The 25,725-nt window shown below is 43.7% G+C and overlaps 1 protein-coding gene across 2 annotated transcripts in view; it reads right to left on the reverse strand.

Annotated features, from left to right (window-relative positions):
• LOC140105206 (FRAS1-related extracellular matrix protein 1-like) overlaps positions 1-25,725 on the reverse strand; it is a 147,063-nt gene that overhangs the window by 32,141 nt on the left and 89,197 nt on the right. For both annotated transcript variants that reach the window (XM_072129162.1, XM_072129163.1), the window contains 3 exons: positions 23,833-24,247; positions 6,802-7,003; positions 3,320-3,464 (listed from right to left, as the gene is read on the reverse strand). In XM_072129162.1, coding sequence (XP_071985263.1) covers positions 3,320-3,464; positions 6,802-7,003; positions 23,833-24,247 — 762 coding nt within the window. The remainder of the gene's footprint in view (positions 1-3,319; positions 3,465-6,801; positions 7,004-23,832; positions 24,248-25,725) is intronic.

Genomic DNA, 25,725 nt, shown 5'->3' on the forward strand with positions numbered 1-25,725 from the left:
CATAGATACATGAAATGACTGTACAGGTATATACTTCTCATAGATACATTATGTGACTGTACAGGTGTATACATCTCATAGATACATTATGTGACTGTACAGGTGTATACATCTCATAGATACATGATATGACTGTACAGGTGTATACATCTCATAGATACATGATATGACTGTACAGGTGTATACATCTCATAGATACATGATATGACTGTACAGGTGTATACATCTCATAGATACATGATATGACTGTACAGGTGTATACATCTCATAGATACATGATATGACTGTACAGGTGTATACATCTCATAGATACATGATATGACTGTACAGGTGTATACATCTCATAGATACATGATATGACTGTACAGGTGTATACATCTCATAGATACATTATGTGACTGTACAGGTGTATACATCTCATAGATACATTATATGACTGTACTGGTGTATACATCTCATAGATACATGATATGACTGTACAGGTGTATACATCTCATAGATACATGATATGACTGTACAGGTGTATACATCTCATAGATACATGATATGACTGTACAGGTGTATACATCTCATAGATACATGATATGACTGTACAGGTGTATACATCTCATAGATACATGATATGACTGTACAGGTAGATAGATCTCATAGATACATGATATGACTGTACAGGTGTATACATCTCATAGATACATTATGTGACTGTACAGGTGTATACATCTCATAGATACATTATGTGACTGTACAGGTGTATACATCTCATAGATACATGATATGACTGTACAGGTGTATACATCTCATAGATACATGATATGACTGTACAGGTGTATACATCTCATAGATACATGATATGACTGTACAGGTGTATACATCTCATAGATACATGATATGACTGTACAGGTAGATAGATCTCATAGATACATGATATGACTGTACAGGTAGATAGATCTCATAGATACATGATATGACTGTACAGGTGTATACATCTCATAGATACATTATGTGACTGTACAGGTGTATACATCTCATAGATACATTATGTGACTGTACAGGTGTATACATCTCATAGATACATTATGTGACTGTACAGGTGTATACATCTCATAGATACATGATATGACTGTACAGGTGTATACATCTCATAGATACATGATATGACTGTACAGGTGTATACATCTCATAGATACATGATATGACTGTACAGGTGTATACATCTCATAGATACATGATATGACTGTACAGGTAGATAGATCTCATAGATACATGATATGACTGTACAGGTGTATACATCTCATAGATACATTATGTGACTGTACAGGTGTATACATCTCATAGATACATTATGTGACTGTACAGGTGTATACATCTCATAGATACATGATAAGACTGTACAGGTGTATACATCTCATAGATACATGATATGACTGTACAGGTGTATACATCTCATAGATACATGATATGACTGTACAGGTGTATACATCTCATAGATACATGATATGACTGTACAGGTGTATACATCTCATAGATACATGATATGACTGTACAGGTAGATAGATCTCATAGATACATGATATGACTGTACAGGTGTATACATCTCATAGATACATGATATGACTGTACAGGTGTATACATCTCATAGATACATGATATGACTGTACAGGTGTATACATCTCATAGATACATGATATGACTGTACAGGTGTATACATCTCATAGATACATGATATGACTGTACAGGTAGATAGATCTCATAGATACATGATATGACTGTACAGGTGTATACATCTCATAGATACATTATGTGACTGTACAGGTGTATACATCTCATAGATACATTATGTGACTGTACAGGTGTATACATCTCATAGATACATGATATGACTGTACAGGTGTATACATCTCATAGATACATGATATGACTGTACAGGTGTATACATCTCATAGATACATGATATGACTGTACAGGTGTATACATCTCATAGATACATGATATGACTGTACAGGTAGATAGATCTCATAGATACATGATATGACTGTACAGGTAGATAGATCTCATAGATACATGATATGACTGTACAGGTGTATACATCTCATAGATACATTATGTGACTGTACAGGTGTATACATCTCATAGATACATTATGTGACTGTACAGGTGTATACATCTCATAGATACATTATGTGACTGTACAGGTGTATACATCTCATAGATACATGATATGACTGTACAGGTGTATACATCTCATAGATACATGATATGACTGTACAGGTGTATACATCTCATAGATACATGATATGACTGTACAGGTGTATACATCTCATAGATACATGATATGACTGTACAGGTAGATAGATCTCATAGATACATGATATGACTGTACAGGTGTATACATCTCATAGATACATTATGTGACTGTACAGGTGTATACATCTCATAGATACATTATGTGACTGTACAGGTGTATACATCTCATAGATACATGATAAGACTGTACAGGTGTATACATCTCATAGATACATGATATGACTGTACAGGTGTATACATCTCATAGATACATGATATGACTGTACAGGTGTATACATCTCATAGATACATTATGTGACTGTACAGGTGTATACATCTCATAGATACATGATATGACTGTACAGGTGTATACATCTCATAGATACATGATATGACTGTACAGGTGTATACATCTCATAGATACATTATGTGACTGTACAGGTGTATACATCTCATAGATACATGATATGACTGTACAGGTGTATACATCTCATAGATACATGATATGACTGTACAGGTGTATACATCTCATAGATACATTATGTGACTGTACAGGTGTATACATCTCATAGATACATTATGTGACTGTACAGGTGTATACATCTCATAGATATATTTGTGTCTGGACTCTGTATAAATAGTCATATAGAGAGATAGACATTGCGGCTCATTTACTAAGGGTCCGAATCGCGTACTTTCGTCAGGTTTCCCAACAATTTCCAATTTGCGCCGAATTGCCGCGGGATTTTGGTGCATCGGCGCTGGCTTTCACGCGACCGAAATCGGGGATTCGGAAAAACCACAGAATTTAAAAAAATTATTTGTGTCGCAAGATCAGCACTCACATGCACCAGGACGAAGAAGATGAACTCCGGCGGACCTCAGCGCAGCAGCGACACCTGGTGGATATCGGGCGCACGACCTTTGTGAATCCCGGCCGGACCCGAATCAGCGTCAGAGAACATGCCTCTGGATCGCGACAGGACCGGGTAAGTAAATGTGCCCCAATGTGTCCATAATGTGTCACTGGACTTACGTTTCTGGAGAAATCTTATTCCCGCTTTGATCACTAATTTCGAATTCAAAACTGTCTGAATTCACTACATATTCGGGATTTATGACGTAACGGATCGTCCTCTGGTTAATGTCCCGTTGTGTAAATGTTCTTCCTATATGATTCCCTGCAAAACAGAGCGAGGCTCATTAACAAGACACCAGAAGATTCAACGTCAGGAGAAAGCACATGGACCAAGTCAACACTGGAGGAGATAGGACTATGGGGGGATTTATCGGACGCTGTCACATGGCGCGGGCTACTTGTAGGGCGGGGACTGTGTGTAGGGCGGGGGCTGTGTGTAGGGCAGGGGCTGTGTGTAGGGCAGGGGCTGTGTGTAGGGCAGGGGCTGTGTGTAGGGCAGGGGCTGTGTGTAGGATGGGGGCTGTGTGTAGGGCAGGGGCTGTGTGTAGGGCGCGGGCTACTTGTAGGGCGGGGGCTGTGTGTAGGGCGGGGGCTGTGTGTAGGGCGGGGGCTGTGTGTAGGGCGGGGGCTGTGTGTAGGGCGGGGGCTGTGTGTAGGGCGCGGGCTACTTGTAGGGCGGGGGCTGTGTGTAGGGTGGGGGCTATGTGTAGGGCGCGGGCTATGTGTAGGGCGGGGGCTATGTGTAGGGCGGGGGCTATGTGTAGGGCGGGGGCTATGTGTAGGGCGCGGGCTATGTGTAGGGCAGGGGCTATGTGTAGGGCAGGGGCTATGTGTAGGGCGGGGGCTATGTGTAGGGCGGGGGCTGTGTGTAGGGCGGGGGCTGTGTGTAGGGCGGGGGCTGTGTGTAGGGCGGGGGCTATGTGTAGGGCAGGGGCTGTGTGTAGGGCGGGGGCTGTGTGTAGGGCGGGGGCTGTGTGTAGGGCGGGGGCTGTGTGTAGGGCGGGGGCTGTGTGTAGGGCAGGGGCTATGTGTAGGGCAGGGGCTATGTGTAGGGCAGGGGCTATGTGTAGGGCAGGGCCTATGTGTAGGGCGGGGGCTATGTGTAGGGCAGGGGCTGTGTGTAGGGCAGGGGCTGTGTGTAGGGTGGGGGCTATGTGTAGGGCAGGGGCTGTGTGTAGGGCAGGGGCTGTGTGTAGGATGGGGGCTGTGTGTAGGGCAGAGGCTATGTGTAGGATGGGGGCTGTGTGTAGGGTAGAGGCTATGTGTAGGATGGGGGCTGTGTGTAGGGCAGAGGCTATGTTTAGGGCAGGGGCTATGTGTAGGGCGCGGGCTATGTGTAGGGCGGGGGCTGTGTGTAGGGCAGGGGCTGTGTGTAGGGCGGGGGCTGTGTGTAGGGCGGGGGCTGTGTGTAGTGCGGGGGCTGTGTGTAAAGCGGGGGCTGTGTGTAGGGCAGGGGCTACGTGTAAGGCAAGGGCTGTGTGTAGGGCGGGGGCTGTGTGTAGGGCAGGGGCTACGTGTAGGGCGGGGGCTACGTGTAGGGCGGGGGCTACGTGTAGGGCGGGGGCTACGTGTAGGGCGGGGGCTGTGTGTAGGGTGCGGGCTATGTGTAGGGCGCGGGCTATGTGTAGGGCGGGGGCTGTGTGTAGGGCGGGGGCTGTGTGTAGGGCGGGGCTATGTGTATGGCGGGGGCTATGTGTAGGGCGGGGGCTATGTGTAGGGCGCAGGCTATGTGTAGGGCGCGGGCTATGTGTAGGGCGGGGGCTATGTGTAGGGCAGGGGCTGTGTGTAGGGCAGGGGCTGTGTGTAGGGTGGGGGCTAGGTGTAGGGCAGGGGCTGTGTGTAGGGTGGGGGCTAGGTGTAGGGCGCGGGCTATGTGTAGGGCAGGGGCTGTGTGTAGGGCGGGGGCTATGTGTAGGGCGGGGGCTATGTGTAGGGCAGGGGCTGTGTGTAGGGCAGGGGCTGTGTGTAGGGCGGGGGCTGTGTGTAGGGCGCAGGCTATGTGTAGGGCGCGGGCTATGTGTAGGGCGGGGGCTATGTGTAGGGCAGGGGCTGTGTGTAGGGCAGGGGCTGTGTGTAGGGTGGGGGCTAGGTGTAGGGCAGGGGCTGTGTGTAGGGTGGGGGCTAGGTGTAGGGCGCGGGCTATGTGTAGGGCAGGGGCTGTGTGTAGGGCGGGGGCTATGTGTAGGGCGGGGGCTATGTGTAGGGCAGGGGCTGTGTGTAGGGCAGGGGCTGTGTGTAGGGTGGGGGCTAGGTGTAGGGCAGGGGCTGTGTGTAGGGTGGGGGCTAGGTGTAGGGCAGGGGCTGTGTGTAGGGCGGGGGCTATGTGTAGGGCGCGGGCTATGTGTAGGATGGGGGCTGTGTGTAGGGCAGAGGCTATGTTAAGGGCAGGGGCTGTGTGTAGGGTGGGGGCTAGGTGTAGGGCAGGGGCTGTGTGTAGGGCGGGGGCTATGTGTAGGGCGCGGGCTATGTGTAGGATGGGGGCTGTGTGTAGGGCAGAGGCTATGTTAAGGGCAGGGGCTGTGTGTAGGGTGGGGGCTATGTGTAGGGCAGGGGCTGTGTGTAGGGTGGGGGCTATATGTAGGGTGCAGGCAACATAAGGGGGAAATAGGGGCAATCCCTGGCCTATATGCAGGGACCTGCCCCTTTTTCTGAGCTTCTATGCCACTGATGAACCTTTTACAGACCGATTTCCTGAAAACCAAATCAACCATATTGATGACAAAGTGCCACCACAGAATTAATCAGTAACTTATTGCTTTTTGCTCTGCCGCAGCTTTCAATCGTATCGATTCCAGATGTCACCAACACAATTGGAAGAAGGAGCTTCCCTCCAGGCAGAGGAGCAGGTGCTGGGCCCAGATCCGGTGGTCCAATGATAATCCAACACCATCCTCACTCTCCCGCTCTTCAGTCCCAGGAGGTGACTAATAACAGCTCCTGGAGCTGACGATGCCTTGAGTCCTGTCTGGGAAAATATGCAAATAAGTTTTCCAGGATAGGCTTCTTGTAGGTCATGCTTGATGTCAAGGGAGCTGCTTTACAAGGCAGTTAAAGGAGGCGGTGGTTTCCTTGTCCCATCTTGGAAAATTTGCCTATTTTCCCAAAATCCCCTAGTGAAGCGTCCGTGGTTATAAGCCTCTACACGCCTGCGAGGCGGCCTAAATTGGCTCCATAAGGAGAACTCTGACTTCCCGAGTCCTGTCTAAAAACTCTGGATATGGAAAAAGGCTTCAGGTTATAGGTTTATAGTTCTGGTCATGTTTCAGGCTATGGTCCAAGCTGTGATCCAAGGTCTGGGCAAGGTCACTGTATGTCAAGACTTTAGGAAATGTGATAGACTACAACGAGTGGACGATATATGACCAGGGTGGCTCTTCATCTTCTCATGGGAATAGACTGAGAGGATCCAGGTCACTGCTTAAGACACTTACGGTAGATTCATAAAGAAGGGGCGACCTAAAAAAGCTGGAAGCCATTATAAAATGTGCTGAACATTGGAGAACATGGAGACACTAACGGAAGAAACATCCGGTCACCAGGAGTAGAAACCAAAACAGATCACGGTAATAATTTTGCACCTACAATTCCCAAGTTTTTACCTGTTTTTGCATTTTCCAGGTGTCCAAATCGTGGAGATCTGAGGATGACAAACAGAATCTCCTCATCTGTGCTCCCGCTGTCCGAGGCTCTCAGGTTCCGGGATGTGATCGGGATGCAGGACCTTCCATCTTTCATGGTCTCCACGGTGGACGGCTTCTCCTTGTTTAGTATTTTTGGAGGTGTTTTATCCACATGATTTACCTAAAAGAATAAATGATCATTGTGCTGATTTCTGGGTGAAATTCCAACCCCTAGAAGGGGGGTCATGTAATGTGATAAAATCAATGGTCATAAGAGAAGCTGCGGTCCTCAGAGTAGAGGAGCCTTCGTCTATAATTAGGACCTCTCAAGGCGGAGGAGCACATAGGACCACAGCTTATAGAAAGAGTTTGTGGTTGGTGGGATAGGGAGGGTTTATATATAGGTAGGGATCCGGTGGGATCGGTTTGCTGTAGGTCTAAATGCCTACAAAACCAGAGACTGGTAGGGGCTTTTCATAGCTCCTGCAAGTGCTACAGGGGTGGGTCTGATTTGCTATCCTGCAGACAGTGACAAGCCAGTGCCTTCTCTTTAGTTGGGATTGTCTATTCCAGCTCCACCTGTTTTACGGCTGTTTAGTCAAATCCGCCAAATTTCGACCCCGCCTCCAATGCACTTTCAGTCTGATTTGCATATATACAAAAAGTTGATTATCTCTGCATTGGCTCATCGCTTTAGGACCATAAAAGTATTGATCTGTTCCTAATAAAAGATCCTACAAAACGCTATGACTAATTAGGGAGGTATTTTGGATCTCACACACTCCCTTTAAATAAAGGAGTAGGCGGTCCATTGCCATTAGATAGAATTGGCATTTTCCATGATGTTTTTCTTATTTTTCTTCTCTTTTGCAACATTGTAATTCTTATCCCGCAGAGATTGCGAGGAGGAAAACTTTCTTCTTCTTTCACCTGTTTGGATAATTTGCCCGGCCCCCGGGGGGCGCTCACCTTCAAGCCTCTGTCCAGCTCATTAGCTGCTTCACTAACTGCATTCTGCGTTTCTTAAATGATGGCTCCCTACCTGACATCTTGTGACATCTGATTAGTAAACTAGGCCATGAATTTAAGAAATAAGCACTTTCGCCTGCCGTGCCTGTTAACCCCTTGTCTATCTGCCAGCTTCCAGCTTTGTGAGCAGCAGCTTTCTAGGGGTATAATATGTGTATATATTGCTGCTTCTTTCTAAGAACCAAATGTTACTTTTTTACAACTCACAGAAATCTATTCTAAAAAGGAGCATAGTTCATCCAGAGCCACCTGGTTCATGAACCGAATGAAAGTATCCAATGTTAACTGACCAAGAGGCAGAGACATAGAGAGAAAGAAGCACAAGGATGAATCTATCACCTATTCCCAATCTTTGGAAAGACTTAGACTCTTTACAACTCCAGGATCTGTTCCAAAAAATGCTCTTAGAAAAATCCCAAATTTACCAAAATGGCAGAACTGTCTGGATATGATTGTGCACTGTAATAAACAACCAGAAAAGAAAGAGTTAACTTCATTAAGATTCTGCATCCCTCATATGGGACTTCCATCCATAAGGGATCTGGGCATACAAATCTTTCCAAAACACTGACTCCTGAACTTTTGCCAGAGGAATCTCTCCCTGGTGGCTCTGAATTCAGAATTACCCGACATCACGTTTGAACCGACAGTCCTGGGTAAGCAGTTTACTACGAGCAGTAACTCATAGGACAGGAGGAATATAAAGACACAGCACTATATGTCCTTACATTATTGATGCAAGAAGCTGCACAATACCCCACGTCAAACAGAATGTGAGTCCAGGTGTTTGCAAGAATAAAACTACTATAATACCGCCCCCTATGTACAAGAATATAACTACTATAATACTGCCCCCTATGTACAAGAATATAACTACTATACTACTGCCCCCTATGTACAAGAATATAACTACTATAATACTGCCCCCTATGTACAGGAATATAACTACTATAATACTGCTCCTATGTACAAGAATATAACTACTATAATACTGCCCCCTATGTACAGGAATATAACTACTATAATACTGCCCCCTATGTACAAGAATATAACTACTATAATACTGCCCCCTATGTACAAGAATATAACTACTATAATACTGCCCCCTATGTACAAGAATATAACTACTATAATACTGCCTCCTATGTACAGGAATATAACTACTATAATACTGCCCCCTATGTACAGGGATATAACTACTATAATACTGCTCCCTATGTACAAGAATATAACTACTATAATACTGTCCCCTATGTACAAGAATATAACTACTATAATACTGTCCCCTATGTACAAGAATATAACTACTATAATACTGCCCCACTATGTACAAGAATATAACTACTATAATACTGCCCCCTATGTACAAGAATATAACTACTATAATACTATCCCCTATGTACAAGAATATAACTACTATAATACTGCCCCCTATGTACAAGAATATAACTACTATAATACTGCCCCCTACGTACAAGAATATAACTACTATAATACTGCCCCTATGTACAAGAATATAACTACTATAATACTGCCCCCTATGTACAAGAATATAACTACTATAATACTGCCCCCTATGTACAGGAATATAACTACTATAATACTGCCCCCTATGTACAAGAATAGAACTACTATAATACTGCCCCCTATGTACAGGAATATAACTACTATAATACTGCCCCCTATGTACAGGAATATAACTACTATAATACTGCCCCCTATGTACAAGAATATAACTACTATAATACTGCCCTCTATGTACAGGAATATAACTACTATAATAGTGCCCCCTATGTACAAGAATATAAGTACTATAATACTGCCCCCTATGTACAAGAATATAACTACTATAATACTGCCTCCTATGTACAAGAATATAACTACTATAATACTGCCCCCTATGTACAGGAATATAACTACTATAATACTGCCCCCTATGTACAAGAATATAACTACTATAATACTGCCTCCTATGTACAAGAATATAACTACTATAATACTGCCCCCTATGTACAGGAATATAACTACTATAATACTGCCCCCTATGTACAGGAATATAACTACTATAATACTGTCCCCTATGTACAAGAATATAACTACTATAATACTGCCCCCTATGTACAGGAATATAACTACTATAATACTGCCCCCTATGTACAGGAATATAACTACTATAATACTGCCCCCTATGTACAAGAATATAACTACTATAATACTGCCCCCTATGTACAGGAATATAACTACTATAATACTGCCCCCTATGTACAAGAATATAACTACTATAATACTGCCTCCTATGTACAAGAATATAACTACTATAATACTGCCCCCTATGTACAGGAATATAACTACTATAATACTGCCCCCTATGTACAGGAATATAACTACTATAATACTGCCCCCTATGTACAAGAATATAACTACTATAATACTACCCCCTATGTACAAGAATACAACTACTATAATACTGCCCCCTATGTACAAGAATATAACTACTATAATACTGCCCCTATGTACACGAATATAACTACTATAATACTGCCCTCTATGTACAAGAATATAATTACTATAATACTGCCCCCTATGTACAAGAATATAACTACTATAATACTACCCCCTATGTACAAGAATATAACTACTATAATACTGCCCCCTATGTACAAGAATATAACTACTATAATACTGCCCCCTATGTACAGGAATATAACTACTATAATACTGCCCCCTATGTACAGGAATATAACTACTATAATACTGCCCCTATGTACAGGAATATAACTACTATAATACTGCCCCTATGTACAGGAATATAACTACTATAATACTGCCCCCTATGTACAGGAATATAACTACTATAATACTGCCCCCTATGTACAGGGATATAACTACTATAATACTGCCCCCTATGTACAGGAATATAACTACTATAATACTGCCCCCTATGTACAAGAATATAACTACTATAATACTGCCCCCTATGTACAGGAATATAACTACTATAATACTGCCCCCTATGTACAAGAATATAACTACTATAATACTGCCCCCCTATGTACAGGAATGTAGTGTTTACTGGGGTAGTTTTAAGTGCTGCACTGTAATATAAGTATTTGCTGGGGTGATATTTTGGCTCGCTCTGCCATATTAGTAGTTACTGGGTTGTTATTTTATGCTGCACTGCAGTATTAGACAAATAAGTCATCTAGAATCTCACTCTACAACTGTCAATACCAGCAACAGAGAAAAGTGCATAAAACATAACCGTTACTGATAACACATAAAACCGCACCAAGAGTAAAGGTGATGAGTTATTCTGTAGGTTCCGGCAATGGTTGTGGTGATCACTATGGCCGCACCTACCTGTAGTACAGTTAATATAATCAACAAAATCAACAAACCGACAAAGAAGCACCTGATAGCAGGACCTTGGGTACGGGACACTTCACTGCCCCTATACCCAATAACTCCCACCCTTACAAGGGCAGTCCCTTAACTTGCCCTAAGTAATGCCCCAGTAGTTATTAGGATTTATCAGGGACAGTGAAGTGCCCCTACACCCTCATGTGCTGTCACTATTCATCATATGCCTGAATCACGGTAATAGATACATCTTCTGATTTTGTGGAAGGTCCTGTTATCAGGTGGTTATTTGATGATTTGTTGATCGTTTTAACTGTACTACGGGCAGGTCCGGCCATAGTGAACACCACAACGATTGCCGGAACCTATAAAAGGACCCATCACATTTATATTTACTCTTGTTGTGGTTTTGTTTTATGCACTTACATCGCTCTTGAGAAGTTTTCTCTGCTGCTGGTATTGCACTACAGTATTAGTAGTTACTGTGGTGGTAATGTGTCAATGGGGTGGTATTTTGTGCTGCACTGTAGTATTAGTAGTTACTGTGTGGGTATTTTGTGCTGCACTGTAGTATTAGTAGTTACTGTGTGGGTATTTTGTGCTGCACTGTAGTATTAGTAGTTACTGTGTGGGTATTTTGTGCTGCACTGTAGTATTAGTAGTTACTGTGTGAGTATTTTGTGCTGCACTGTAGTATTAGTAGTTACTGTGTGGGTATTTTGTGCTGCACTGTAGTATTAGTAGTTACTGTGTGGGTATTTTGTGCTGCACTGTAGTATTAGTAGTTACTGTGTGGGTATTTTGTGCTGCACTGTAGTATTAGTAGTTACTGTGTGGGCATTTTGAGCTGTACTATAGTATTAGTAGTTACTAGGGTGGTATTTTGTCTTGTAATGCTATATTAGTAGTTACTGGGGTGGTATTATGTGCTGCACTGTAGTATTAGTAGTTACTGTGAGTATTTTGTGCTGCACTGTAGTACTAGTAGTTACTGTGTGGGTATTTTGGGCTGTACTATAGTATTAGTAGTTACTAGGGTGGTATTTTGTCTTGTAATGCTATATTAGTAGTTACTGGGGTGGTATTATGTGCTGCACTGTAGTATTAGTAGTTACTGTGTGGGTATTTTGTGCTGCACTGTAGTACTAGTAGTTACTGTGTGGGTATTTTGAGCTGTACTATAGTATTAGTAGTTACTAGGGTGGTATTTTGTCTTGTAATGCTATATTAGTAGTTACTGGGGTGGTATTATGTGCTGCACTGTAGTATTAGTAGTTACTGTGAGTATTTTGTGCTGCACTGTAGTACTAGTAGTTACTGTGTGGGTATTTTGGGCTGTACTATAGTATTAGTAGTTACTAGGGTGGTATTTTGTCTTGTAATGCTATATTAGTAGTTACTGGGGTGGTATTATGTGCTGCACTGTAGTATTAGTAGTTACTGTGAGTATTTTGTGCTGCACTGTAGTATTAGTAGTTACGGTGTGGGTATTTTGTGCTGCACTGTAGTATTAGTAGTTACTGTGTGGGTATTTTGAGCTGCACTGTAGTATTAGTAGTTACTGTGTGGGTATTTTGTGCTGCACTGTAGTATTAGTAGTTACTGTGTGGGTATTCTGTGCTGCACTGTAGTATTAGTAGTTACTGTGGTGGTAATGTGTCACTGGGGTGGTATTTTGTGCTGCACTGTAGTATTAGTAGTTACTGTGTGGGTATTTTGTGCTGCACTGTAGTATTAGTAGTTACTGTGTGGGTATTCTGTGCTGCACTGTAGTATTAGTAGTTACTGTGGTGGTAATGTGTCACTGGGGTGGTATTTTGTGCTGCACTGTAGTATTAGTAGTTACTGTGTGGGTATTTTGAGCTGTACTATAGTATTAGTAGTTACTAGGGTGGTATTTTGTTTTTTAATGCTATATTAGTAGTTACTGGGGTGGTATTATGTGCTGCACTGTAGTATTAGTAGTTACTGTGAGTATTTTGTGCTGCACTGTAGTACTAGTAGTTACAAGGGTGGTATTTTCTCTTGTAATTCTATATTAGTAGTTACCAGGGTGGTATTTTGTGCTGCACTTTAGTATTAGTAGCTACTATGTTGGTATTTTGTCTTGTAATGCTATTGTAGTAGTTACTGGGGTGGTATTTTGTCTTGTAATGCTATATTAGTAGTTACTGGGGTGGTATTTTGTGCTGCACTGTACTACTAGGTAGTAGTTGCTAGGTTGGTATTTTCTCTTGCAATGCCATATTAGTAGTTACTGGGGTGGTATTTTGTTGTGCACTGTAGTATTAGTAGTTACTGTGTGGGTATTTTGAGCTGTAATTTAGTATTGGTAGTTACCAGGGTGGTATTTTGTCTTGTAACGCTATATTCGTAGTTACTGCGGTGGTATTTTGTGCTGCACTGTACTACTAGTAGTTACTGGGGTGGTATTTTGTACTGCACTTTAGTATAAGTCGTTACTGTGAGTATTTTTTGCTGCACTGTAGTATAATTAGTTACTATGTGGGTATTTTGTACTGTACTGTAGTATTAGTAGTTACAAGGGTGGTATTTTCTCTTGTAATTCTATATAAGTAATTGCTGGGGTGGTATGAGTATTAGTAGCTACTGTGTGGGTACCTTGTGCTGCACTGTAGTACTAGAAGTTACTAGGTTGGTATTTTCTCTTGCAATGCCATATTAGTCGTTACTGGGGTGGTATTTTGTCTTGTAATACTATTGTAGTAGTTACTGGGGTGGTATTTTGTCTTGTAATACTATTGTAGTAGTTACTGGGGTGGTATTTTGTCTTGTAATACTATTGTAGTAGTTACTGGGGTGGTATTTTGTCTTGTAATACTATTGTAGTAGTTACTGGGGTGGTATTTTGTCTTGTAATACTATTGTAGTAGCTACTGTGTGGGTACCTTGTGCTGCACTGTACTACTAGAAGTTACTAGGTTGGTATTTTCTCTTGCAATGCCATATTAGTCGTTACTGGGGTGGTATTTTGTGCTGCACTGTAGTATTAGTAGTTACTGGGGTGGTATTTTGTGCTGCACTGTACTACTAGTTGTAACTGTAGTGGCAGTTGGACATCTGAGGTGATAGTTAAAGGTGCATCCCAATCAAATTTAAGGAGATGACTATGTGACCCTCAGTCCAAAAAATGTTGTGCCCCTTGTTATAGTAGGATCATCCATGGGGCTATTTATGGACTGTTGGTTTCGAGCTTTGGAGATAAGACCACATAACCTGAGACTCGTTAAACTAAGAGATTTAATTTAATATAATTACCTCCACAACCCACAATCTGCAAATAAGTCATTTCCTATAATCGTGGCCCCCGGGGGTCATTTACCAAAATTCACTGCCACTAATTATACCATGGAGCCGTCACTGCTCCGAAACCTTCCAGGCCTAATGTGGAATCTGAGGTTCCTCCGAGATGCCAACCCTCCTGTTTACCCCTAGCCGACCACAGGACCCCAACAAGGAGCCGCAGGACCCACGGCTCGTAAATCCAAAAAGTTGAGGATGTGATATTTGGCCACGGATTATAAGCTGAATGCCGGGGTCTATCCGACACCACGGAGCACAAACAGGGGCGACTTTACAAGCTCCTTCACAATGGACGGTTTATAGCGAATCCCACAGGGAAATCGCGGCTTCTTAAAATCACACGGAGAGATTTCTGATCCCATAAAACCCTTCAGTATCGCCCTTCCCCCGGCCGCCCCTTCGCCTCTGGACTCCACCGCCTTCTCCGAGCAAATCTACGCAATATAAACGTGTAAATATTCATAAACCAACCGAAAGGACAGAAGACGCCTCGGATACAGAACAGATACAAAAAGTTACAAAAAGAGCTGAAGATTCAATGTAGAGAAAATGAGATCAACAAAACGTAAAACTCTCAATATCAGACGCATCGGGGGACATTTCCTAAGCGCCGTGCGCCAGTTTTCTGTCTGACTTCGCACCTTCGTTAATTTGCCAAATGCTTGTACGGGGATTTAAGAAATGTCAGCGCTGCAAATGTGTTTTATATCGAGGCTGCACGCACCATGTTAAAGGAGCACGAAAAAATGCAATCTGCCGGAGCAGTGGAGGGGGCGCCAGATTCATGAAGAACCGCAGCCAGAAATCCTGAATCTGGCGCCCCCTGCAGACTACACAGGACACTGCACATAGTACGCACTGCACATAGGGGGCAGTATTATAGTAGTTATATTCCTGTACATAGGGGGCAGTATTATAGTAGTTATATTCTTGTACATAGGGGGCAGTATTATAGTAGTTATATTCTTGTACATAGGGGGCAGTATTATAGTAGTTATATTCCTGTACATATGGGGCAGCATTATAGTAGTTATATTCTTGTACATAGGGGGCAGTATTATAGTAGTTATATTCCTGTACATAGGGGGCAGTATTATAGTAGTTATATTCTTGTACATAGGGGGCAGTATTATAGTAGTTATATTCCTGTACATAGGGGGCAGTATTATAGTAGTTATATTCCTGTACATAGGGGGCAGTATTATAGTAGTTATATTCCTGTACATAGGGGGCAGTATTATAGTAGTTATATTCCTGTACATAGGGGACAGTATTATAGTAGTTATATTCCTGTACATAGGGGGCAGTATTATAGTAGTTATATTCTTGTACATAGGGGGCAGTATTATAGTAGTTATATTCTTGTACATAGGGGGCAGTATTATAGTAGTTATATTCTTGTACATAGGGGGCAGTATTATAGTAGTTATATTCTTGTACATAGGGGGCAGTATTATAGTAGTTATATTCCTGTACATAGGGGGCAGTATTATAGTAGTTATATTCTTGTACATAGGGGGCAGTATTATAGTAGTTATATTCCTGTACATAGGGGGCAGTATTATAGTAGTTATATTCTTGTACATAGGGGGCAGTATTATAGTAGTTATATTCTTGTACATAGGGGGCAGTATTATAGTAGTTATAGTCTTGTACATAGGGGCAGTATTATAGTAGTTATATTCCTGTACATAGGGGGCAGTATTATAGTAGTTATATTCCTGTACATAGGGGGCAGTATTATAGTAGTTATATTCTTGTACATAGGGAGCAGTATTATAGTAGTTATATTCCTGTACATAGGGGGCAGTATTATAGTAGTTATGTTCCTGTACATAGGGGGCAGTATTATAGTAGTTATATTCCTGTACATAGGGGGCAGTATTATAGTAGTTATATTCCTGTACATAGGGGCAGTATTATAGTAGTTACATTCTTGTACATAGGGAGCAGTATTATAGTAGTTATATTCCTGTACATAGGGGCAGTATTATAGTAGTTATATTCTTGTACATAGGGAGCAGTATTATAGTAGTTATATTCTTGTACATAGGGGGCAGTATTATAGTAGTTATATTCCTGTACATAGGGGGCAGTATTATAGTAGTTATATTCCTGTACATAGAGGGCAGTATTATAGTAGTTATATTCTTGTACATAGGGGGCAGTATTATAGTAGTTATATTCCTGTACATAGGGGGCAGTATTATAGTAGTTATATTCTTGTACATAGGGGGCAGTATTATAGTAGTTATATTCTTGTACATAGGGGGCAGTATTATAGTAGTTATATTCTTGTACATAGGGGCAGTATTATAGTAGTTATATTCCTGTACATAGGGGGCAATTTTTATTAGTATAAACAAACAGAAAATATTACAATACATCCTCATCAGAATGAGCAGACAATTATTTAACACATATCTTACAGATCAAAAAATAATAAATTCATAATAATCTTAACTCAAAAAGTCCATCACTGGTAAAAAGAAAAATGTGGAAATTAATATAATTACTTGATCAGTTACCCCAGACATATGTTCCTCCATAACTTAACATTATTACCATTTTTTTTAACCTCTATGGATCGGATCCACCTCAGCTCTGAGAGTATTAGGGTAACAGCGGTCATGGGTTGGAAGGACTCGCTGTGTGCAGACACTCTGGTCCTGGTGTGCCAGTGGTAATATTTGATTGTACTGATGATCAGGTACATGGTCCCTCTGTCGATGCCGGCTACCTGTGGTGTCACCCCATAGATGATCTCTGGGTAGGTCAGAGACTGCAGTCTTGATATTCCGAGTCTGTGGGACACCTCCTGCCATATCTGCCTCCCTCCTGGGCACTCAGTGATAAAATGCTCCATGGTCTCCTCCTGCTGACATCCCAAGGGGCACAAACGCTCAGAGAGACTCAAGAATTTTAAATTTCCCCTGACAAAGAGCCTCCCATACAAGGATAACCAGGTGATATCAAAGAGCTTTGCAGGGAGCCTAGGACTATTGAGGAACCTCAGGCTTTCCTGCAGGGTGGCCGTTGTGCAGTCCCTCAGAGCTGGCCGAACAGTATAGAAGGTCCTACAGACACTGGTGTAAAGGTCCTTCCTGGTCCTACTCTCCAGATAGGTCTTATCTATTCTCCACTTTTTCAAACACCGTATCCCATACTCCAGATACTGGGGGAGGAAGCCAGGAGTCCATCGGCCCCTCTTGAGACTGCCGCCTCGCACCCAAGACTCTGCAAAAGACAATATCCAGTCCCTGACACTACTTACCCACAGGAGACCATTGTTTGAGTCCAGGCAACCAAAATTTACTTTTAGAAACATGGAGTCAAAGAAGACCCTTGGATTTAACATATCCAGTCCACCCTCTCTCCTCTGCAGGTAGGTGATCCCTCTTTTTACTGGGTTCAACCTGTTCCCCCATAAAAGCTGGAAGAACAGGCTAAAGAGCCTAGCGGAGAAAGATTCTGGCAAAGGAAAGACGACAGAGACGTAGAGGAAGACAGGGACCAGGTAAGTCTTCATCAGAGTAACCCTTTCTCTATAGGTCAGCCTCCAGTTCTTCCATCGCTGAACCTTTGTATTTCCGGTTTCCAACTTCTCTTCCCAATTTAGTTTGGCATTATCTTCCCTCCCAAATTTAACCCCAAGGATCTTAATATGGGTGGAGGCCTTGGCGAACTGTGGCAGATCAAAGCCAGGAGCAGTATCCAATGTCCAGAAAGCCTGACTCTTCTCAAGGTTGACCAGAGACCCGGAGGCCTCTGAGTAACTTCTGATGGCTGCAGATAACATCTCCACCTCACGAGGTTCAGATATCACCACAGTGACATCATCCGCGTAGGCGACTACCTTCAAAGGCAAGCAATGGGGAACAGGCACCCCCCGAAATTCACACCGCTGCAGTGATCGCAGAAACAAGTCTATGGCAAACACATACAGCAGTGGACTCAGGGGGCAGCCCTGTCGCACCCCGGCCTCTACTTCAAAAGTGTCCCCCTGCCAACCATTGATCAGAGGAAAGCTCTTCGCCTCTCTATATAAAGTTCTCAGCCAATCTATAAATTGTCCCGGAATACCGTACTTTGACAAAGTGGCCCATAAATAATCGTGATCAACCCTGTCAAAGGCTTTAGCCTGGTCCAGACCTACAACATATCTCCCACACCTCAGAGCTTTACATCTCTCAAACATCTCCCTTATCGAGATAACTGCTCCAGAGATGTTCCGCCCTCTTACTGTGCCGTACTGAGAGCCTGCCAACAGTGCCGGGGACAAACAGACTAATCTAGAGAACAGAATTTTTGCCAGAATTTTCCTATCAACATTCAAGAGGGCGATCGGCCTCCAGTTCTTGATGTCACTAGGCTCCTTACCTTTGGACAGCAGAATAAGGGAGGACACTCTCATGGAAGGAGGCATCAGGTGATTTTCTAGACAAGTAGTAAACACATCCACAAGGATCGGGGCTAAGAGGTCTCTAAACTTCTTATAGAATTCTGCGGTAATACCATCTGGACCTGGTGCCTTCTTCAGATGTAACTTATCAATGGCCTCTTTAACCTCCTCCTCTGTTATTTCTGCTGTCAAAGGAGAAAAGTCCAAATCTTTAGTGTCAGGACCTGGAGTTGCCTCCAAGAATTGAGACATTTTCTCCTTATCCAAAACTTTCTTCTGAAATAATTCAGCATAGTAGGATCTCACCACCCCCAGGATACCCTCCCGAGATTCCTGCAAAACTCCCTGGGAGTCAGTGAGACCTGTGATCAATTTCTTGGCCACACGTTCCCGGCAATTTTCATACGGATCAGGAGCGCCCAGTTTTCCGTAATCTCTTTCTATTACCAGGGACGTGTAGCGGCTGTACTGATACTGCTTTATTTCAGATTTCAGTCGGTCAATATTTTGTTTGTCATCCCCGCCCGCCGAATACAGTGACTCCAATTCTTTCCGCAGCTTGAGATACTGGCTGTACTTACTTTTACCCTTCTTCACTGACAGTCTCTTTAAGAGGGACCTGATCTCCTCCTTGACGTTCTCCCACCAGTCAGATATGTTGTCATAGAAGTCTACTCTCTGGAGCTGGTCCTGAAAAAGGGAGTGGATACAATTCTGGACATAGATATCATCCAGGATGCTAGAATTGAGCCTCCATAACCCCCGACCAATATCCGAGCGGTTAGTGGCTCCTAGGTGAAACAGTAGGACAAGATGGTCAGAATATGGGACAACCTTCTCGCATATACTACTAACATTCTCTGAGGGACTCACAAATGCCATATCGATCCTGCTGTGCCTGTTAGCACACGTATAGGTGTACCGAGGCTTCCTCCCGTCCAAGGTAAATACATCACGTAGATGGGCCTGTGATATTATGCTCTGTAGGACCCTGGAGTCTCTGACCACTGCTCTGCCCGAGGACCTGTCACCTGAAGTCATGACAACATTAAAGTCACCCGCCATTACTACAGGGATAGAGGTAAATAAATGCTGCTTCACCTCATTGAACAGCTGGATTCTCTCTGTCACTGTCTGTGGGCCATAGATGTTGATCAGCCGGAGCCGCCTACCATGGATGGTCACCTCTAGCACCAGGCACCTCCCCATAGCGACCTCCGTCAGCCTGTGCACAGTCACGTCTGTGGTGTTAAACAGTATGGCGACCCCGGCGTACGGCTCCACAGCCAGTGACCAGTAAGAAGGACCAGACCGCCACTCACGCTCAGCCTCACGGAGATGCCCCAAGGTGGTCAGACGGGTCTCCTGCAGGAAGATGACATCAGCGTCCAAATATCTCAGGTGGTCATACACGGCGTGTCTGGTCCTTCTTACTTTAATGCTGTTGACGTTGCTAGAAGCAACTTTTAGAGAGAACCCAGCCATTATAACCAAAATAAGCAAAGCAGCGACCCCCATCATCATGAGTCAGAGTCATCCTCCCCCTGTCTTCCACCAGTCTCCATGTCTGACTCCTCAGCGGTATCTACAGGAGGGGGCTTCTTTTTAGTTGGAGGATCCCCTGTGTCTACCTCACACTCATTTTGAATGCGCTGTAACTCTCTCTCATAATCCCCATCCGACTCTGACAGAGCATCATATCTGTTAGATAGGACCATGACCCCGGCATCACCACTGGCTTTTCTCCTGGTTTTTGGGCCTAAATTACAATCTTCCTCAGGTTTACGAGAGGATTTATCTTTTTTTTTCCTCTTGTTCTTCTTTGACTCCTCAAATTCAGATGTTGTTACAGAGGTGGCTGCCTGAGGCTGGCCCCGAGTGACCATCTCCATATTCCCCTGATTGCTGTCTGACTGCTGGGGTTCTGGTACTGTCTCACCTGACCCCTGCTGTACCCCCCGCCTGGTCAGAATTTGCCCTGACACCAAGGCCTCCTCCTCTAAGGCGTCTGCCTCCTGCACCATCTCATCATCTGAGAAGTCCCTGGCGATGTTGTGCCAGGCCTCCGGGCAATCCTTGTGTGGGTGGCCCATCTCTCCGCAGAGGTTACATCGGACCGTCTCACAGGTGGCACTGAGATGGCCGACCTCCCCACACAGGTTGCATTTTGCCACTGTGCATATTTTGGCCACATGACCGATCTTACCGCATCTAAAACACTTTCGTGGTTGTCCGGGATAGAAGCAGACGCCCTTTTCTCTACCTATATAGAAGGAGTTGGGGAGGTGTAGGGTGATGTTGTTATATTGGCGCAGTTTTACCAGCACCTTCCACCCTCCAGTCCAGATACCGTCACTATCTCTATTCTTAGTGAGGTCAGACAGCAGATCACAATGGCGCCTGAGCCACACTAGAATGTCCTGGGGAGGAACTGACTCGTTCCAGAATATTATATTAACTACCACAGTATCTGGCCTGGATATGGGGACAAAAATAAACTTATTCCAGCCGTCGGTGTCCCTAAGCCGGGGGAATTTATCCCAGAACCTGTCCAGACTAGACATGAGCTTAAAGCTGACATCATAGCCCTGTCTGTCTGGAAGGTTAATGACCGCCAGGATGTCATCAGGCGTGAACCCCATCTGGCTGCACAGGAGATCTCGCACCACAAACCTCCTATCTGGTAGATCATCCTTGGTGCCTCGGGTCTTAAAGCGTACCACGTTCCTCCTCTTAAACGCCTGCCCGGAGTAGTGCGCGCCGGAGGTGAAGGAGGGAGCGCCGCGGCTCCAGGCGTTTTTAGGAGGTTCCTGACGGGGCTCACTACGGGAATTGGGGGGAGGGTCTGATCTAGAGGGACCTGACTCTACTAGGGGGCTTGATGTTAAAGGGGGGAAGTCACACACATTATCTTGTATAACCCCCTGCCCCCCATCCATGTTTTCCTCCGGAGGCTGCACATCCCAGATAGACTGAGGGTCCCCTCCATCCCCCGACCCCTCAGGTATAGCAACAGTGTCCCCAGTCCCAAGCACAACAGAGTTTTCCTGGGTCACCGCATCACCCTGACCCATAGATGCAAGTTCACCATTAACAGACACTGCTGGGACTTGTGGTACTACAGGTCCATGCTCCTGCTCTGGGACCGCTGCAGAGGTCTGCGGCTGATCTTGTCTCTGTCCTTTCTGGAACGAGAAGCTTGCAGGCCTGAGAACCTGTGTAACACGCGGGGAGACATCTGGGGGGACAGGTCCTGCTTGTGCTGTAGGGGCCCGGGGCCCAGAGTCACAGCTCTGCCTCTGCTGGGAGAAGCGCTCCTGGTTCCTGTATGACTCGGCCAGGGGTCCCATCCTCTCCAGGACACAGTCCATATCCCTGACCACCTGTGCCAGCTCTATGCCTAGTCCCTGCAGCTTGGAGTTATACAGGGTGCTACTTTCAGGGTGTGCAGTTCTAAGAGAGTACATACAGTCAATTTGCATTTGCAGCATTTTCTTATGGTTAGTCAGCTCCCCCATCCTCCTTACCAGGGTCGGTATCTCCTCCGCCATCTGCAGCTCCGGTGCCCGTGCGGTCTCCTTCCCCTGCTGTGCTGGTCGGGGTGCAGCTCCAGATGGTTTTGGTGCACCCGTCTCCTTTCCAGGCCTGTAGCTTGCACTTGCAGGGGCCTGTTCACACATAGCAGTGCTCATGGTAACAGTCTGCGGCTTTACTGCTGACCTGGTGCGGCCTGTAGCGGCCATGCTGGACACCACATCCCTCTGCTGCAGGTTCTCTCGCAGGGTCTGTCTCTCCAGAGACGTTCTCCTCTGCCTGGGTGCAGGAGTGGGGGGCTGTGCACCTGCTGCTGATCTCTCACTCTGCTGCATCACCTGTGCTCCTCCACGCTGGCTGGTCATGGGACTTGCTGCTTTCACTGCAGTATTCATGTTAAAATCTTTCTCTTTCTCCAATACAGCGACATCATGTCCACAATCTTCACTCTTCATGACTTTGGGATTTGCATCCCTAACAGAAAGTTTTTGGGAGTTCACTCCCGGTGTAGGCCTGGAAGCCTGGGCCTTGCTTGGGGAATCTCCCCACCCAGGGTGGCCCCGCCCTGGGCTAGCTCCAGACATGAGGAGGGTCAAGAGCTCACACCACACACAACCTCACCTCTAGGAGGCAGTATTATAGTAGTTATATTCTTGTACATAGGGAGCAGTATTATAGTAGTTATATTCCTGTACATAGGGGGCAGTATTATAGTAGTTATATTCCTGTACATAGGGGGCAGTATTATAGTAGTTATATTCTTGTTCATAGGGGGCAGTATTATAGTAGTTATATTCTTGTACATAGGGGGCAGTATTATAGTAGTTATATTCCTGTACATAGGGCCCAGTATAACAGTAGTATAATAGTCAGCAGTAATTTGTTTGGAGGCACACGTTTATTTTGTGAGTCAGAATTCCTCATGGATTGGCGTTCTTCCATCTGGTATCACAGCAGGATTATGATGAATATTTTCTATCCTTTCTCTCCTCCGCACTCAGGATATTATATTAGTTATTGTGGTTATCACTTCACTTGTTTCTTTTCTTACATTTTTGGTAAATTGGTTCTTGGTTCGCGGCAAGAAAATGTTTGACTTGAGTCCTGGAGCCTACAAGTTAATAACTGGTCCTGTCTGCAGGCCGCTCCTGTGGTCAGGTAATATAGAGGGGGAGGGGGGATCTGTGGTTCTGCACTAATAATTATAAGATTTCATTTCCTATAGGAGACTCTCACATGAATTCACATAAAAAACAATGCAAAACAGTTTAGAAGAAGGATCTGTCCAACAAATTGCTACATTTAGAAGATTGTTAACTTGTAGCTGTTATGGGGGGAGGGGGGGTAGATTTATCACTCACCTGTATAACAAACACTGCAGAATTCTTCTTCAAGTTACCATCAAGCAAAAATCCATCATTGGTGTCATCAGTGGCCATGAATGAGAATCGGTCCAGCTCTGCGGCTCCGCCATGATGCCGGTAAGACAGGTGTAAATTATCAATGTCCATTTGGGTGAAATGGTTCTGCTGCAGGACGGCGCCGCTCAGGTACAGCTGCCCGTACTGAGGATACACTGTCACCGTGTACTGGAGCTTCTCCAGGGGGCTGTCCGGGTCTGTAATCTGCAGCACATCTGAGGTTATAACTATGGCTTCACCTTCCAAAACCTGGAGACCTTTATTATTGAGGAGAGTTGGAGGAATGCGATCCATCTGTCTGATAATGAAAGCTAACGACCCGTCCCTCGCCTGAAGTCCATTACTCACAGTAAAACTACACAAAGAAAGACAAAAGGAAAATCACAAACTTTAAAAATAATAGCAATAAAAACTACACGGTGGCTCATAATGATAACTGCTATAATACTGCCCCCTATGTACAAAAATATAACCACTATAATACTGCCCCCTATGTACAAAAATATAACCACTATAATACTGCCCCCTATGTACAGGAATATAACCACTATAATACTGCCCCCTATGTACAAGAATATAACCACTATAATACTGCCCACTATGTACAAGAATATAACTACTATAATACTGCCTCCTATGTACAAGAATATAACTACTATAATACTGCCCCCTATGTACAAAAATATAACCACTATAATACTGCCCCCTATGTACAAGAATATAACTACTATAATACTGCCCCCTATGTACAAGAATATAACTACTATAATACTGCCCCCTATGTACAAGAATATAACCACTATAATACTGCCCACTATGTACAAGAATATAACTACTATAATACTGCCTCCTATGTACAAGAATATAACTACTATAATACTGCCCCCTATGTACAAAAATATAACCACTATAATACTGCCCCCTATGTACAAGAATATAACTACTATAATACTGCCCCCTATGTACAAGAATATAACTACTATAATACTGCCCCCTATGTACAAGAATATAACTACTATAATACTGCTCCTATGTACAATGATATAACTATTATAATACTGCCCCCTATGTACAAGAATATAACTATTATAATACTGCCCCCTATGTACAAGAATATAACTACTATAATACTGCCCCCTATGTACAAGAATATAACTACTATAATACTGCCCCCTATGTACAAGAATATAACTACTATAATACTGCCCCTATGTACAAGAATATAACTACTATAATACTGCCCCCTATGTACAAGAATATAACTACTATAATACTGCCCCCTATGTACAGGAATATAACTATTATAATACTGCCCCCTATGTACAAAAATATAACTACTATAATACTGCTCCTATGTACAGGAATATAACTACTATAATACTGCCCCCTATGTACAGGAATATAACTACTATAATACTGCCCCTATGTACAAGAATATAACACCTACAATACTGCCCCTATGTACAAGAATACAACACCTATAATACTGCCCCTATGTACAAGAATATAACTACTATAATACTACCCCCTATGTACAGGAATATAACTACTATAATACTACCCCCTATGTACAGGAATATTACTTCTGTAATACTGCCCTCTATGTACAAGAATATAACTACTATAATACTGCCCCCTATGTACAAGAATATAACTAATATAATACTGCCCCCTATGTACAGGAATATAACTACTATAATACTGCCCCCTATGTACAAGAATATAACTACTATAATACTGCCCCCTATGTACAGGAATATAAAGACTATAATACTGCCCCCTATGTACAAGAATATTACTTCTATAATACTGCCCCCTATGTACAAGAATATA

The sequence above is a fragment of the Engystomops pustulosus genome, chromosome 10, assembly GCF_040894005.1.
Source record: "Engystomops pustulosus chromosome 10, aEngPut4.maternal, whole genome shotgun sequence".
NCBI classification, from domain to species: Eukaryota; Metazoa; Chordata; class Amphibia; order Anura; family Leptodactylidae; genus Engystomops; species Engystomops pustulosus.